The following is an 18,531-nucleotide window of genomic DNA, read 5'->3' on the forward strand; positions in this document are numbered from 1 at the left end:
CCCCCAATCCCCTTCCCCACCTCTCTCTGATTGAGCGCATGCCGCAGAGAAGCGACACGCCCCCTAAAGTCTCGTGCGCCTCTTCTAGAGTTACTACGGCAATCACGTAAAATCGTTGCTTGAGAAGAGGGCGGGGCCTTCCCGTCGATCATCTGCGGCTTTGTTGTCGTGAGAAGCCGAGCTGCACCTGTCCCCCTCCCGCAGCTCTCCGTCCTACCGACCCGGCCTCCAGGAGCTCCAGACCGCCGCGGGGCTCCCCTCCGCCGGCTGCAGAAGCAGGGGCGGCTCGGTTGGTGAGACGGAGAGCCGCGGGAAGTGGTTTCATCATTTCCTCCTTATTTGTGTTGTTTACCGCGTCACTTACATAAAGGAGGAAAAGGCCGCGTTAATGTCGGAGCTTCAGTTTAATCTGAGCAGGAAGAAGCACTTTCACTTCCGGCCTCAGATCCACGAAAATGCTCTTAAACACGTCGCGAGCCCCATCGTAGCAGAGCCACAGTATGGAAGCTCATTCGTGACGAGATTTTTCGAGCATAAGAAAAAGTATATTTTTTAATTAATTCTTAAGTTATTGTTAAAAATGCTGCTTCAGTTTAACTGACGGGGAAGATAAAAAATTAGTTGTTTTTTTAATTAAACTTTTAAAATTAGAATTATGGAAGAAATAAAGTGAAAGGTCAAATTTTTAAACAGTTTCTTTAAATTGTTTTTGATAATAGTTAATTCTAAATCTTAACATAAATAATAATTCAAACAACTTAATTTATGTTAAATTTGTTTTGGAATACAAACAGCAGCACCATAAACAGACTTTAACTTAAAACTAGCCTCACGAATTCAAAGCAGGGCTTAAAGTCAGAATTAATTAACCGAAATTAAAAAAATTTTTAATTCAAAATGTTTAGAGACATTTTTATTCCACTGATTGGGTTTTAAGTCTGAATTAACAGTTAGTCTATGAAACTATAAACATCACTTTAACACAGAAACATGGAGGTTGTTTCTGAGCTGCTGGTTTCTTCTTCACTCTGAGACCACAGAAACCTCAGATCGCTGGTGGAGGATGGCGCTCACCAATAATTCATAAGTCCTTCTCAAAACAAACCCATCTGCTGCTTTCTCCTGTGATGGGAACAAAAAATCAATTTCCTCTTTGTCAGCATAATGCCAGCTGTGACAGATGTGCTTCATCTGTTACGCTTGTGTTTGTGCAGGAGGCAAGCACGCCAGCTCCGCCTGCAGACACAACAGAGGGAGAATTAACCCTCTGACCGTCAGACTTTAGCTTCATTAAAGCCACAAGCGTCAGACTTCAGGAGGCGGAGCTTCGTCAGATTTATTCCTAACAAACTGAGAATGGAAGTTAGAATTGAAGAACGCGCCCACCAACACTTCACGGTCCATGTAATCCCACTTTTTCCTGCCTTTGAGTTTAGTTACTTCCTGAAGTATCTGCAGCCTAATGAGAGTGGGTTTAATGAGGGAAGGACAGAAGGAGGAAAAGAAGGATGGAAGGAAGAAAGAGAGGAACAAGGATAAGAAAATGGAATGACGGAAATCAAGGATTAAGGGAAAGAAGTTAGAAAACAGGAAAAGAAGGAAGAATTAGGGAGGAAAGAAAGGAGTAAAAGTAGAAAGGAAGTGAGGAAAAGGGGAAGGAAAGAGACGAAACGAATGAAAGAAAGAAAGGAGAAGGAAAGGACAGATGTAGGGACGGAAGGAGAGAAGAAACGTTAGCAAAGAAGAAAAAAAGGACAGAAAGCAGAATTAAAGAAGGAAGGAATCAAGAAAGGAGAAAAAGAAAGGAAGGGCAGGAAGAAGGAAGGATGGAAGGACAGATGAAAAGCATGAGAGAAAGAAGGAAGCATAAGGACGGTAAATAGAATCATGACATAAGTAGGAAACTTTGGGACTATTGACACATTTCTTTCCCTTTTTTACTGAATAAGGAGCTTCAGTGCTTCTTTCATTACCTCCTTAGGGTAGGTAACACTGGAGCATCCTTTATGAAAAGAGAGGACATAATGACATCCCATAATTCATAGTGTAGCTGATGGTGAGCGAGGTCAGAGGACTCGGTGGGACGGGGTCGGCTCGTGGAGACTCCTTCCTCCAGCTTTATCTGCCCGGCCGCGTTCACATATGAACTCTTGCCTTTAATTGTCTCCATTAGCAGCCGGAAACCCGGAGGAGCCGGGCTGTTTGGGCCTCTTTTCTCTCCGGATCATTTCTGACTCTGAGACGAGCGTTCCCGGGCCGGTGTCCAAGGCACACGCAGTAAAATCCCTGTAACTACAGGAGCCGAGCGCACATAGGCCTCGTAAAATAGAGCGGGCCCCTCGCTCCACATCAGCCATGAACTCTGAGAGAAAGACGAAACTTTGACTCATGGCCGTGAGGAAACGTGGAGAAACCAGCCGCCGAGTGACGGATGTTCAGAGACGGGAAAAAATGAAGTGCAGGAGCCAAACAAGTTTAGAGGTTAGCCTTTGTTACCATTGGCTCGGTGCTCGGCCATTTTTAATGGCTGTAACTCCATTACTGTTTACACCAGGGAGGCAACTCAAATTGTTCCCAAAACATGAGAATTGTTTTGTAATTTTACAACCAGTCGACTGGATGATTCTGTTGAAGGGTTAAAATGATGATGAAGAGCTGACATCTGGTCCGTCTAATTAATACTTACTTTAAATATTAAAATAAGTTACAGTGTTATGATGGTTTTAGGAGTAAAGGGAATAATAAAACCTTTTCTTCCAAGTCTATTCAAACATCTTTAAACATTTTAAAACATAAAAAACACATCTGGTTAATGAACTGTGAGGCTGTGTTTGCTCCTCTCAGACTGTCAAACAGTGCTGTAGTATAAGGAGAGGAAACTCAGTTGAGCTCTGGGACCAAAGCTCACGCACTCAGTTTCATTTCTGGCTTTTAAATTTCTGGCTTTGCCAGACACATGAACTGTGGAAGTGAAACAAAAGATAAAAGAGGAACGATCAGTGCAGAGAAGGCCACAGGAAGGGATGGAAACCCCACTGTGTGTGTGCGCGCTCGTCAGGCTGTCTTTGTGAGGACTGGTTTCATTTTTAGTCCTTACAGGGACGATGAGTCCAGGTTTCACATTTACGGAGCTGCTGTCCTCACAGAGATGGAAGAACACACACACACACACACACACACTGCCCTTCAGCCTCCTCCAAGGTGAAAGTCTGCTGCAATGTGACAACAGACCAGCAGGGGGCAGAAGAGACAGCAGAGAGACATCAGGAGGAGGAAGTCTTCAAAGGACCTAAAACTGTAATCTTTGGAGTATTTTTACTTTTTCTGAATTCAGAATTTTACACGTTTCTCCGTCTGTTTTTTACATTTTTTAAATTTCTTTCTTCCTTTCATGTTTCTTCTCATCTTTAAAGCTGTATCGTAGGAGGACAGGAGGATGTTTAGCAGCTGTGATTTAACTCAAACATGGTGAAGTTTTAAAAAATAAAACTTTAATATTCTTGTAAAAAATCCCACTTTTCATTTGCTCTTTTTTTTAAAAGTGTCTCTTTGGCTTTTTCCATGTTGCCCACCATGTATTTGTTTTTGTTTTTTAAAGGTGTTTTCATATTTTTGATGCAGTGTTAAATTGTAATTTTTGTAATGTTTTTACATTTTTGTTTCTGAAGTTGTTTGAAGTCCTGTTGGATGTTTCATAAATATTATTAATTTAATTAGTTTTTAAATTAATCTTTACATTTAAAAAAACAAACAAATAATTTAATTAATTAACATCTCCAGATTGTTCCTGTTAAAAGGGAGTTCTTCCTCCCCACTGTCACTGAGTGCTGCTCGGGTGGAATCGTCTGATTGGTGGGTTTCTCTCTGCCATTGACACTGAGGTGACTGTTGTTGTGAATTGGTGTAGAAACTGTCATCACTTCTTCAGGAAGTTGTTTTTGTGGTTTCACAGTCGTGACAACAGTTTGACTACAACTGCAACTTTTCTGCTGAGTCTGTGCACACACACACACACACACACACACACACACACACACACACACACACACACACACACACACACACACACAGCCTCCTGGTCTCCTTCACTCCTATAAGGCTGCCGTGTGTGAAGAGCTCTTACAAACAAGCTGTGTTGTTCAGTCTGTTTCTAATTGTGTTGCCATGAACTTTAACCTTTAACCTTTGACTGAGGCCTGTGGAGTCTGAGATGGAGCTGACCTTTGGGCTTTAACACACCTGACCTGCAAACTGCAGAGGTACTCACTCTAATGATGATTAGTTATGAGAAATACAGAAAGGTCAAAGGTCGCAATGTTTCAGTCATTTAATTGAATTATTAATCATCCAGTAAGAAGGGAATTAATAAAGTGAGTATAAATGTTATGATTATTGCAGGTTGAGACTCCACAGCTGATGACTTGAACAAATCTCAAAGTATTTTCTAACTAATAACTGTAGAAGCGTCACGTTCAGGAGGTTAGTGAGGCAGAAATCATTCAGCGATGATCAAAGGCAAAGGACGGATATGGTTCAGACACATGTTTCACTAAAAACTTTACACCTTGTAGACTTAACAGAAATATTAGATTCCCAAAAGAATGGAAAAGGCAGAAGTTTACAAAGGAGGGGACGATGGTTAGACTGTGTCCCAAAGTCAAAGGTTCTTTGGGTGGTTCTGGCAGTGCGATCGGTCGTCCACCACCAAACACTTCAGCCCAGAAAAGCTGAAACTGCAAACGGATATTTTGTCGAACACGTCAAACACTGAAGAAGTGCGACACTTTCTTCACTGTGTGGAGGTGTGATCACGCAGCCACGTCTGGGTTTAAACGCTGCTCCTCGCACAGCAGACTTCACTGATCGCCATCATCAGCAGGTCAGCCGCCTTTCTCATTTCTTATGTTTTTAACGCTAATGTAACTTTAAATATCTAAAAAACACAGAATTATTTTTACTTGTTTTCTTTTAAAAAATCTGCATCGTATATGTCAAAGTTATAAAATGTCAAATTGGCTTTTATGTGACAGAAAACACAGGATATAGACAGAAATACAAAAATGAATTCAAATAAAATGTTTAAATGTTGTTTAAAACTTTACATTTAAAACAAATAGAAACATTATTTTTTTAATATTTTCTCATGAAAAATGTAAATTCTGAAATTTTCATTCACATTTATATATACGATCTGTTTATATATAGATCGACACAGATGTCAGAGATCAATGAAATTGCTGATTTTGTATCTGAATCGTGTTTTACGTGATGTCATATCCTGCTCTCATAGAATAAATGATTATATATGTGTGTCATCTGCACACGTAGCTGATCACACACGCAGAAATGATGGTGTGAGAAAGTCTCGATTTCCTATTTTTCGTATGTTTTTCACACTTTAATGTTTCACATCTTCAAACTCATCATAATATTGAACAATGATAACAAAGTAAACACAAAATGCAGTTTTAAAAGACGATTTCATTCATTAAGGGAACAAACATATCAAACCTACCTGCCCTGTGTGCAAACTGCCCCCCAACCCCGATGGCTGTTCCCCCCGCGGCAGCAGCGGCTGCAGTCAGTTATTCCTTCAGTGAGTTTTTCACGTCACTGTGGAGGATTTTTAGCCCACTCTTGGAGGGTTTTCCAACACGAAGCATCTCAGTCTTCTAGGCCAAACCCTTCATGTGGGCTGGCATTCTCTTTTTTATTGTGGAATGACGACCTCTGACCTTAAGTGTTCCGGGTTCCTGTTGACTTGGAATTATTCTGCAGCATGAATTATGATCGACCCGTCCAGCCCGGGTTGTCTTTGTCTAATGTTGAAATGTGCTTGCTGATCTGAAACATGTAAGCGATTGACTTTCTTCTTCCTCCCAGCTGCGATGCTGTCCTCCTTCCTCCTCCTCGTCTTCCTCCCTCTCTGTCTGGGGTGTCAGACCAGCTCGTTCACCGAGTGTCAGAAGGTCCCCTTCGTGCCGGGTCACAATCTGGTCGGCGAGGGTTTCGATGTGGTGAAGCTGCAGACCAGCGGGGCCCTTGTGGTCAACGTGAAGGACTACATGGTGGGGGGTGCTCAGGGGAACTGCACCGTGTGCCACAACCGCCTCCTCAACCAGGTGCCTCCCCTCCCAAAGCTCTTTCAGCAGTTTCAGTCGTGCCGCTGCTGTTTCTGCTCACTCACAGAGAAATGCTGTCCTCCTCCCACAGATCCAGAAGCTGCCCGTTTCAGTGCTCGACTGGCGCATCAAGGTCAGCACATTCACACGTTTTATTTATGCAGACAGCTTATGTGAACTATTAAAACTGACTTCTTGAAAGAAAAAATTATATTCACATCTATTTGATGTCATTCTCGCACTGTCAACATGCGTTTGCATGACTGACTTCATTCTTTAAACTTTGTTTTAAATATTTCAAAATAATTCGCACAATAATTCCAACAGGGTTAAAAAAGTAATTAAAATGTACGACATGTGCTAACACAAAAATATGACACAACACAGAGTCTGATGACACTTCCTTTTTGTTGTTGTAATCTTACAGATTTCATTCTTAATTATTTTCTAAATCGATCGATGTTTAAATGAAAGCAATAAAACCAAACAAAGTTTAGGTTAATGTCTCTAAATATTCTTATTTCCTCAGCTTTCACATTTCTGCTCTTATTGCATTTGGTGTCAACTTCTGCAGAAATTCGGGTTCTTCATCTTAAGCACTGACGGCAGCAAAGGTCTTTCTGTCCAGCCAGCAGCACTCCGGAGCTCCTTACCAAAGTAATGCAATAATCGTTTGCCACATCATAACCACGTTCAGGATTCATATGCAGGAACTGCTTCTCAAAGTACAAACAGTCACCTCTGCTGGCTTTGGCCTCCATACGCAAGTGCCCCAGAAGATTCTCATCAGACATCGGAACGCCGTTCAAATCGTAACGTTTTGAAAATGCCTTCAGATGCTTCCTCCTCGGCTTGTGGCTGCACTAAACGTTGTCAGGGAGCTGATGTGAAGCACATGTAAAACATCACTATTGTCTCGACTTTGGTTCAGCGTCTGCTGATGTCCTTGGGATGTGTTCAGAGTAAGATCTGATTCTTCCCTGTGTCTTACCAAGTTCCTTGGAGGTGGTTCATATTCCGTGGCCACGGAGTTTCACAAAGTGCAGGTTGCTGAGTGTTTCTTTTCTTTCTCCAGCTGTTTCTGCTTTGCCTGCTGGAGTTCTTACTGGACACACAGTGCTAAAATCATCACCAGCCTCAGTTTGACCTTTACAGGTGATGACACAACTGACACCATCTTCATCGCCACCCCGTGTCATCAACCATTTCAGTACATCACTGATGAAGTCACTCTTTATAATCTTTCAACATCCTCACCATGGAGTACATGAAAGGTCCTGACCCTGTTAAGCATCCTTCCTGCCCCACTGAATCCTAAATCCATGGCCACCTTGTTCAGTTCCTTCGGCGTCTCCGTGGGAGCTAATCAACAATTGCCAACCAGCAGCTTCTGTTGCCCCGCAGACCAACACAAATCCCAATGCTAATGAGGACACGTGTACAAGCTTTCTTTTAGTTTTTACATATGAGCTCAAAGCTGAAAGCACAAAGCAAAGATGAACATCAGCCCAAAGAGACTTCAAAGAGGTTGCCATGGTGATTTTACAGTGAACACTTAAACAGGTAGAAACAGAAGCTGCAGGCTGATCATCACTGCCTTTGTTACCTGTTGACCTTCAGGCTCTGGCTGCTGTGCTCGGGTCTGCATGCATTTATTCTTATGTTCACTGTGTTTTCTTTGCTAGCTTTGTGTTAGCATGTGTCTGTACAGATGTGTTAGCAGTGTAATCCAGTTGTTTCTGTCCTGCAAGCTGTTTCCACTTTACAGTCACTTGTCTCTCTAACTTGAAGAAGTTATAACATAACAGAAGTTCTAGCCAACCCCCTTTTCTCCTCTTTGGAGAGTAAACATGGTGTTTATGTCGACGTGAACAGCATCACCCAGCGTGCTCTCTGTCCTCAGGTGCAGTGCGAGCACAGCCTCAGCAGCAAGCTCTTTGAGTCCAGCCAGTCAGTGATGAAGGAGAGGAGTTCATCGCTGGGAGTCAGCTGGAAGGTTGAAGAGTTTCTGACTTCAGCAAATAACACACACAAACTGCATATAAAAGATGGACAGACGCCCATTAAGCTTGCATTCTATTAATGTCCAGCAGGGGGCGACCTGAGCCTGGGGGAAAACCCCCACAGATAACAGGGTGGACAGGACATAACACTGATAACACACCTATGAATATTTACTCCACCCTAAAGTAATTTGATTTACATTAATCAGATGAAATGCTGCTTCAACTTCATGTCCCAGTCATCCTAATTCACACTGTTTAAGAAAATTATAATCCTGTAAACGTTTAAAAGTTTCCAAATTCAAAATAATATATAATCCCAAAACTTTTTAATAACACTCTCTCATATTTTCAGCAGTCCTTAATTATTTTTTAATTTTAAGTGTTTTATGGACACTTGTATTAACATTTGGCATATATTTAACTTTTAAATGAAATAAAGATTATTATGATAATTACTGATTTCCTAGTTTTACATTGGTTGTATCGGTTGACAGGGAAACCATACAGTTGACTGACTGAATTAGGCGATTAATAATAATAAAGAGAGAGCTGCAACACTTTTTTTTATTAGTATTATATTTTTATGTTATAATAAAACACTCGTGTCAGCATCAATCTCTTAACAAAATGCTCAGTTTAATTAGAGGCGATTAGAGGATCATCAGGGGTCCTTTGTCCCTCTGTGGGGGGAAACTCCCACTAGGTTTATATCTGGGACTCTCCACCATTTGACCTTAGAACTGAAGAAGCTTCTCGGATGAGAGGTGAAACGTCTTCAAGCAACTTAAAGAAGTCCAGACGCTTTTCTTTGCAAGCTCCTTTGACTACGATGACCTGGATGACTGAGAACCTTCACAGACATACGCTCAGTTTAATTATTTCAACAGCTTTCAAATTAATCACAAACTGAGCACTTTAATTTTAATCTATTCTATGGTGGTGGGGGGGGGGGTAATGGTGTAAGACAAGTTTTAGGAAATAGATATTGGTCCATTTTTGAACAAAATACACTCACTTTGTCCTGGAATACAAACTCCGAGTCTACCGCTCACGTGATCTCTGAGCTCAGTAAATTCTGATGGTCTCAGTCCAGCACTGCGGTCATGGTTAACAGAAATATTGGACTATGATTTTGAAGTAAAACATAGAATCAACACGTAAATCAGATCAAAGGGACCACATCAAACTCTTCGCTTTGCTCTTCCCTGGAAGTTAAACACGATCCTTGCTTATGCTAAATTCTCTTGTTGATGTTGATTGCAACACTCTCTGAGTACCATGTCTCATGTTTCTGGTATACCTCTTCTCAGGTGGGCCTCGGCATTAAGGGAATTGCTGGTGTCGCCATCGGAGGATCTCACTCCATGTCATCAACGTTTGCAGAGTCTCGCAGCCGGAGTGATAAGTTTAGCTTCACTAGCCACGAATTCAAATGCAAATACTACACGTGAGTTTGATTCTCTCGTCCTGACGTCACCTATCCAGGTGACTGCTTGTGTCGGTCCTGAAAAGGTGTCCCTCCTCTGTGCTCCTGTGTGGCTGTATTCTTGCATGCCTCAGTCAACCATTACCTTCTTTACCGTCAGCTTCCGTCTTCACTCCCGTCCCCCACTGAGCAAAGAGTTTGAGGTCTCCCTGAAGAACCTTCCCTCCACCTATGATCACAAAAACACCTCCGCCTTCCGTCAGTTTATCTCCATCTACGGGACCCACTTTATCCGCAGAGTTCAACTCGGGGGTCGGGTTCACTCCATGACCGCAATCCGGACCTGCCAAACCTCCATGTCTGGACTGTCAATCCAGGCTGTCAGCACCTGTCTGTCTGCCGAAGCCAGCGCAACCATTAAGGGCATCCCTGTTCACGCCTCCAGTGAGTTCTGCCGCCGGAAGAGCAAGAGCCTTAAAACCGCTTCAACCTTCAGTGCGGCCTTCTCCGACAGGAAGACCCAGGTGCTGGGCGGAGATGGGGGTATAACGGACATCCTGTTCAATCCCAGAGGGTCTGAGGGGTATAAGAAATGGCTTGCGTCTCTGAAGAGTGTCCCAGGAGTGGTTTCCTACCAGATCAGCCCTCTGCACTTATTGGTGAGGAACAAATGAAGGGTAAACTGAGCTGATAAAGTTATTATTTCCCTTTAAATGTCTTCAGATGGTTTTGGTTAGGGTTTGGGTAACCATGGCAGTTTGAGTCATAAAAGTCACGGTTAAAAGAAATCTGACTGCTGACTGTGAATTAAAAATGAAAGTTTGTTTGGGTGACCCATCTCTCCACCCTAACCTCCACCTTATGCCATGTTCACAACTACTTCAGCAACTGGAGGGTGCTGCTGCTCTAAAATATATCTATGCATCATGTGAAGAAAAGCCCAACCAACTCTTGAGTTTTTCTTATTAAAGTGGCGTTTTTTTAATGCTTACATGTATTTTTTTTATTTTGGGCTTTTTTTTATGTGCGATTTATACAAATATGGTTATAGTTTTAATAACAGATTTTAATAGCTAGTTAAATCCCCAAGCATTATATTCTGCTCACATTTTAAAGGCCAAAGCAATGTTTACACAAACTGTCACAATATTCAGGTCACTTTTGTTCTGTCTGCATACAGACACGTGTACAGTTTAAAGATATCAAGTAGAAACTTAAGAGCATCGTTGTTTTTTTTAACCAAATATAACTTGCATCAGTTTAGCTGCCTTTTAGCATCAGTCTGAGCCTCATTCAGTCTGTTGGTTTTACTCTTAATCTGTTACTTTCAGCCTCAACCAGATTATTTAAAAGCTCTATTCTTTTTGTTAGATAAGAGACAATCCCATCCTAAAGGCCAGCCTGCGAGACGCCATCAGTGACTACATTCTCACAAGCGCCAAGCCGCTCCACTGCCCCGTCAACTGCAAGATTGGCCACCGGAAGCAGAACTGCGCGTGCCAATGTCAAGGTCATCGAATGGTTGACTCCCATTGCTGTCCTGCCGCGGCAGGTGTAGCTCAGATGAACGTGACGGTGGTCCGAGCTGAGGCACTGTGGGGCGACTATTTCAGCAAGACAGACGGATATGTTAAAGTTTTCTACAACAACCAAGGAGGCACGACGCCAGTGATCTGGAACAACAACTTCCCCCAGTGGAACTACCTCTTTACTTTTGGAAGCATCAACCTCAAAGAACGAAAGTGAGCAACACTAATTATTACTAATCAATTTCAGTTTCTGCAAGATCTGAGACTTACAGCCACTCTTTGGGTGGTAAACCAAAACCTGCAGTTTCTCTAGCGTTCACTTGAGGTTCCAGCAGTGAGTCAGTCCTCATAGATGTGCATGTTAAAATGTCCAAATCAAAAAGAGCGTGAGGTATTCAAGAACCAAAATAAAAGATTTCCTAAACAGTAGCTTAGAGAAGCACAAGTAGAATCAGGTGATCTCTGATGTAGTGCTTCTGTGTTTCCTCCACAGACCCGTTGTTTTCGAGGTTTGGGATCGGGACAGCATCTGGGACGATGACCTGCTGGGGAAAGTGTCTGTCATCCCCACGATGGGTCGAAACATCAACAAGAAGTTCAAGCTGAAGCACGGCTCAGTGCTGGTCCGCCTGTCTGTCGTGTGCGGTCCCAGCCTGGAGGGGTCGCTGTGCGAGCGCTACATCCCCTCGCCTACCTACCAGGACGTGATGGGATATGCAAAGAACCACCAGGGTTACTGAAACTGGAGGAAAAAGCAGTGCATGGATTACAAAATAATTTAAGAAAATCCAAGCAAGCATGAAATGTTGATGTTATCTCAACACCAGTCGCCAACACCAAACCACAGATGGACAAACCTTTGATTTGTTCATTGTAATGTAGAAATAAAATGCATGTTTCTGTCTCTTTAAACCCAAAACAATTTGATTGATGAGTAATTTGGCCACAAAAAGCCATCTCAGGCAGACCAGTATCACCAGAGGAAAAGACTGAAACCAGTTATGGTGATGTATGAGTAAAATGTCTCATTTGTATGGTGAATTTAACATATCTGGACTGTCACAGGAATCATCCTCTGTCCCCGATATCATTGATATGAAACCTGTTATATGACCTAAGCAGTGTGTAGTCTGTCAGATCAGTGGGGGGACAAACATCCCCAAATGTTGGAATTTTGCTCAATTCTCTCAATCAAGAAGGTTTAAATTAAAAAACAACAACTTAACACAGATTTCCTGTTGTTAGAAAGTCCAAGAAGGACATTCAGCAGACATTAAATAAAAATATCAGATCAGAATCCGAAGGCAGAGAAGGATGTCCAGAAGGCACTCGAGAAAAACCTATAGTAACATTCCTGAAGGACATCAAGCTATGTTCAAGGTGGACATTCAACTAAGATGTCCATTCAACATCTGCCCAGTTTTCCTTTTGGAACCAACATCAGACACAGAGAAAAGATCAGCTGATGGTTACTGAACTTCAAAACGTTTGCTGTTTGGGAATCTTCAGCTATTCCTCTGCGTAGCATCCAGATGTTAAACTTCTCAAAAGTCTCCAAAGCAGAATGAGCTCACATCACGGAAACTCACCAGCAGGTTGTTGTAAAATGACCCGAACACCAACAAAACTTCAAATCCAAATGAGCTTCATCGATACAACCCAGCAAACACATCGATCTCTTGCTGTCCAGTCTGGGTTGAAAAAGGTTCCAAAATGAAAAATGTGCTGATGACAAAGAAGGAATTTCACCATCTGCTGGACATCAAATAACCTTTGACCTGTGACAGTCCAGACATGGTCAGTTTACCATGGCAACAAGTAGGATAGAATTTAGATGTAAGGTAAGCTTAATGGCCTCAAAGTGTGGTTCAAATATAAAAACAGGTTCTGATCACAATCATTCATCTGTGCTTCAGTTCTCGTAGTGATACAGAGACCAGTTTTTACTGGGACGATACCATCGCTGTTCCTACCATGTTTGCTGGGAAGCTTCCCACGGTTGGAGCTTCAGGCTGATATTTGGTGGATTTCCTTTGGTTGTAATTGGTTTTATGAATCAGCTGCATAAGTAAAACCTTCTAAATGTGCAGAAAGTTTTTTAGCCTCTGAATGACTGACAGAAGTACAGGATGGAGTATTTTACAGAGTGTTAACTCCACTTTAAAGCTCACAGAGCTCAAACAGTGATGACAGATGTAATGAAATGGTGAATATTTCAGCCGCTGTCAGCAGTCCTGACTGTTAAACAGTCCGAACACACACTGCTGACAGTGTGACACACAGGCTGCGGTAAACTGTCGCTTACTCACTGCTGAAGACTCCTCAGCAGAACAGGAACAAACACAAATCCAACATGTTTGCAATGACAGTGTAGTACGTCACCAATAAATGACAATAACTGATCAGCTGAAATTACACCAACCTGTCATGTTATGAATTTAGAAGTCTGTTTGTCGGTTATGCTTGAGATTAGAGACCTGCAGGAACAAAACCTATACCCACTGGCCAATCAGATGTCTGGAAAGTAGCGTCCCCCTTCCTGGAAGATCCCTCAGACTTCCCAGTGCTGACAGAAGCTTTCAGTCCGTCTTTATCTGATAAGCATCAGAACTACAGATTAGGAGAAACTTTATTTCTGCTTTTTTCTGTTGGCTGCCATTTTTAACTATTTTAGTCTTCTGTAAGTCCTGATATTTGACCTTGAGCAGGACATTTATTTGTTTTTGCTGAGCTCGTATTAAATTTCTAAGCAGATTAATCCTGTTTGAATTCTGGTTTCTGACTCATCATTTCCAGTGTTGCTGAAGGAAATTTCTGCATTTCATTGTGAAACTGTGTTACGTATTAATTTAAAACCATGAAAGGCGACTTGCTTTATGTAGTCTTAGTCAAATATCAGTGAAGGGAAGTCAGGCAGGTGAGGTGACTCTGCCAGGTGAGTCGCTTATTTACAGAGCTGAAACTCAGACCAGAGAAAACTGCAAAATGAAACAGAAACTGAGAATAACCGGCCCCACCTCTCCTGACCCGAGGGACCTGCTGACTGCCTGCGCAGTCCTGCGAAAGCGTCCATCCTTACTGCTTCCACAAGAATTAAGAGGATGAGCAGCAGCCAGGTGCTGCTAATCAATTGCATTGATTAACCCTTTAAGACCTACCATAGAACCAAGTCCGCCAGAGCTTATATTATATTTTTACATGCTGTGGAGCCATTTTTGGGAGCATTTCAAGTTGCTATACATCAATACAACCATTACAGCCTAAATTTTAATAATATGTCTGCATTAGGTGCATAGTAATTACATAAATTGCAAAAAAGTGCAATAAACTACAAAAAAAATTGAAAATCGTTTGTTTTTTTAACATATATTTGTAGTTAGAGAAATTTAAGAGGCTCATCCCTCAAAACTGTAAATACAAAAAAGTTGCACAAACTAGTTTCCCACCACAGGAAATTTATTTTGAGTGTCTTCATAGTTTTATTTTTGAAATACACCAATTTTTATACACTGCAGGAAAAACGAAAATAAATATTGTAGTGCAAATTTGCAAAATAACAGCATAAGCATCAAAATAAACTATTTCCAGCAGTGCAATATGAGTCCTAAGCATCCCAGAAACGACACAGAAAGTCATAAACTCAAACATAACTTTTTAAAACACAAGTATAGGCTCATAAGGCCCCGATCGTAAAAAAACTACATTTCCACAAAATGACGTCACTTCCGGTTTCGGGCAGGTCATGCGGTCATGTGATAGTTCGCGCTGATGGACGTAGGAAATGTTACAAACAGCTGATCGGATCGGCGAAGCATGTTTCTGGAATATCATGTTTTTGTTGCTGCAAGTGATTTTTATGCAGTTTTTGCAAAGCTATATGTGGAAGGAAACTGTGACAGAGGACAAGCTGATGGCATCAGATGTAAGTACAACTCCTCCGGTTTCATATGCAAAAAAAATTATTGCGCTAGCTTACGTGGTTGCAGAGCTACCGGGATTTAAAAATAGTTATGCAAAATGGAGCGTGCCCGCTCCAATCGGCTGTAAAGGGTTAACTGATCACCATCAGTGTGATCGTCTCTGTAAAAGCTGAAGTTTTTGGCATTTTGAAGGTCTGGAACATTCAGGTGTGTAAACACAATTCCACAATCTTCCTAAGTGTGCAGAAAACCCCAAAACCAGACTCTACAGTTAGCAGGTTAAAGTTCATGACAGCACAATTAGACTAAGGCTGAACGAGGATGGACTGTTTGGGTTGCAGGAGAAAGCAAAAAAAAATAATTACGGCTTCACTTTGCAGAGCTGCACCTGAAGGAAGAAGAAATGAGACCAAAGTGGAGCTGTCTGTTTATAATGCACAGCACCACGTTTGGAGGAAACCAAACACCTCACAATAGCTGTCAGCATGGCGGTGGAGGGATCAGGGTTTGGGCGTCTTGCAGTCACTGAGAGAACTTGGAGAAAACTGGGTCATCAGCAGGACAGAGGTCCATGCACTGCATGCAACCTGGCGAGAGGCTGTGCGTACACGAATGCTGCAAAGCTGAATAAGCTGAAGCAATGCAGCATGGACGAGTGGACCAAAACCCCTCCACAGTGATGACAGAGACAAACCTCCGTCATAAACACCAGACCTGCATGGAGGCCTGCATATACAGTTGACCTGCACGGTCAACTGTATATTATCGTCTTTTCAGCCTCATTGCCATCACTGGTTCAACAGTTAATAGATGATCAATCAATTATGATCAAAACAGGTATGAATCAGTGTGACTCCAGTGTCAGTGTTTCATCAGCAAAGATGATCTAAGATTTATTAAGTGCTCAGATTTTAATCTCGATTATAAAGACAAAGTAAACTTTCAGAGTCGTTTTCCTTTCTGGGGAAGCAACGTTGCCCGAGCGATGGAAAACCACGGCAACTGAACATGTTTACTGTGGTATTAAATTTGTTTTTGTGCCCTGAAAATCTTTGGTCCTTTCATGACAAAATACAGTTTACTAATCACAAATTGACAACATAAACATAAACTGTGCTTGTGGTGCTGACCCAAAAGCAGGAAAACACGACGGGCAGAACTACGGCTGATAGAGGAACGTAGAAACAAAAGGCAACGTCCAAACTACATTATAACCTAAACTGAGGAAGCCAGGATTAACCATGAAAACTGTGAACCTGAACCCAAGCTCGACAATAATCCTGTGACTCGAAGTACACGAGGCTAGAAAAACAAACGACCCGACGCCGAACAGAGGGAGACAGCGGACTTAAATACACAGAAGGGTGATGAGGGAAACACCTGGGAAACACAGCTGGCACAAATGAACCTGATGCCACAAGGGAAGTAAAACTAAACATGCTGAACATGGAAACACAGGACTTTCAAAATAAAACAGGAAACATTATGAAACGTAGACATGACAACACAAGTTTGACAGTAGAACATGGAAACACGCAGACATGACAGACTGGGGAGAAACACAAGGAGAGACATGGGGACAGATAAGGGAGACGAAAGCATAATTACACATTAAACACAGAGGACACGAGAGACTTACACAGAAGACAGGAAAAGACTCATAAACATGAGACATGGAAGAAACACAAACTAGAATAAATCGCTTGAATAAACCCTAACTAAATAACACAAAAACTTAACATTAAAGCAATCTAACATAAGAAAAACAAAAATACAAAATAAACTCAAAACACCAGGTTATAGACCCAACCCCTGAGAAATGAAGACAAACGCTAACGCTGATGTAGCTTCACACAGAGACAGTATTAGCCAGCTAGCTGCTATCTTGGGTATTAAGTACTCTGTTAGCCAACATTAGCCAGAACAAAGACAGTTTTCTCAAACAAAGACCATCAGATTTGATTTTTGTGAACATTTGATTCGTGAAGGAGTTCTTTGATTTGGAGGTTCAAATCCAACCCTCAGCTAATGTTAGCTAGCAGTTGCATGCATGCTAACATGGACAGATTGAGTATCATGCGTCTGAGAAGCTCGATTCATTTTAAAAGACTTTAAACTGGCAGACCTCTAAATGTTCGGTCATCTTTTAGAAGACCCCAGCTGGTTTTTACCATCAGCTCTGTAAGGCCCTCCAGCTCCGTCTCTCTGTGCTCTGATTGGTCAGAGCGGCATGGACTCGTGACTCAGCTCTGACTCACAGCGTTGACCTCTGGCCGACTGAGTCAGGAGGTTCAGAGACCCTCGTTTACATTTAACGGTGGTGCGAGTGAACGTACGTCAGACGTCTGAGATCTTCGTCGTTAAAACACGTCTGCATGCCCTCTCCTGCATCACAGCAATGACCCTGTTTCAGATGTTTACAGTTACAGGGCATTATTAAAACTGTAGATATCTGAAGGCTCAAGAGGCAGCTGGGAGGATGAGGAAGGCCTGCTTCAGAGGTAGAGAAGGACATCCTCAGGTTAGAAGTTGTCGTAGTCTTGATTTAATACATTCTGAATGGGCTGCAGGGTTCGCATCACTGCTTTTCTACTATTGTTTCACAGATTTCCCTGAAAACCACATTTAATGCAGCTCCTCCCTGACTTTTTATATTTTTCATCCTTTTTCTTTTGTTCATGCTTTTAAAATATACAAACTCCACTTTGGACAGTGGTTACTGAAAAAGTTCAGAAGTAGATTTGTGAAGTAGTCAGACTCGAACGTCAAGGAAGGTGGAAGGAAAGCAGACTAGCAGACATTTCAGGTTTCCAGAGGTGAGCAATTTATTTACAGTGAACTCAATTTAATGTGTAACTTAACAAAACTTCCCCCCAAAGTAACTTAATTAACAAAACTCAACAGACCATGGCTCTGTTAACACAGCTCACCTCTCCTCTCTCATCTGAGTCTGGTAGAGACTGGCTTTAAATAGGGCCATCAATTTCCAGCCAGTACCCCTCACTCACACTGAGGAATCTAAAACTCTACACAGATGATTAAAAAAGACACAAAACCTCACACTTCTAATATGCACATTTACACAACTAAATGGCAGTATTAATGAAAAGAAAAAGATTCAACAAATCCCTTCAGACCTGGACACAAACAAAAGGAAGCATCTCCACTTGGTTTGACCTGCTGATGTCATGTGTGACATCATCAGGACTTTAAAATGAGGAAATGCTAAGCAGGCGTTTCCCCACACCTGACCCACGTGAAGACTGAGAAGACAGAACAAAGTATGAACAAATGACTTAATCTGTAACACAATAAAATATAAAGAAGCATGTAACTGAGTATTTACCTTAATTTGCCGAATGTTTAATTTGCCGGCAACAGAACGCTTCCGCAAACAAACCCGAGATAGTGAGTACAGCAATGTTACATGACAAATAGCAAATCATAGCAAATACATAGAAACAGAATAATGTGTATAATGTGCAAATAAAAGGTAAACACATGTGGGACAAATGGAGAGCATTGCAG

At 41.9% G+C, this 18,531-nt stretch overlaps 1 protein-coding gene across 1 annotated transcript; it reads left to right on the plus strand.

Annotated features, from left to right (window-relative positions):
* Positions 1-5,547: 5,547 nt before the first annotated feature.
* On the plus strand, positions 5,548-11,823 carry prf1.3 (perforin 1.3). Its single transcript, XM_013914518.1, has 8 exons — positions 5,548-5,596; positions 5,884-6,122; positions 6,214-6,255; positions 8,026-8,118; positions 9,439-9,575; positions 9,715-10,213; positions 10,926-11,296; positions 11,577-11,823. Exons 1-8 carry the CDS (start codon positions 5,548-5,550, stop codon positions 11,821-11,823), a joined length of 1,677 nt encoding a protein of 558 aa, XP_013769972.1.
* The last annotated feature ends 6,708 nt before the right edge of the window (positions 11,824-18,531 follow it).

The sequence above is a fragment of the Pundamilia nyererei genome, unplaced genomic scaffold (genome assembly GCF_000239375.1).
Source record: "Pundamilia nyererei isolate P.nyererei 1_Seehausen unplaced genomic scaffold, PunNye1.0 scaffold00202, whole genome shotgun sequence".
Classification (NCBI taxonomy): domain Eukaryota; kingdom Metazoa; phylum Chordata; class Actinopteri; order Cichliformes; family Cichlidae; genus Pundamilia; species Pundamilia nyererei.

What these genes read in the sequence shown, in the direction of transcription:
- prf1.3 (XM_013914518.1), top strand. Translation starts at nt 5,548, where the DNA reads ATGGCTGTTCCCCCCGCGGCAGCAGCGGCTGCAGTCAGTTATTCCTTC. An exon ending in TGCAGTCAGTTATTCCTTCA is followed by an intron (nt 5,597 to 5,883) that starts GTGAGTTTTTCA and finishes TCTTCCTCCCAG; the next exon opens with CTGCGATGCTGTCCTCCTTC. An exon ending in TCAGCCCTCTGCACTTATTG is followed by an intron (nt 10,214 to 10,925) that starts GTGAGGAACAAA and finishes TCTTTTTGTTAG; the next exon opens with ATAAGAGACAATCCCATCCT.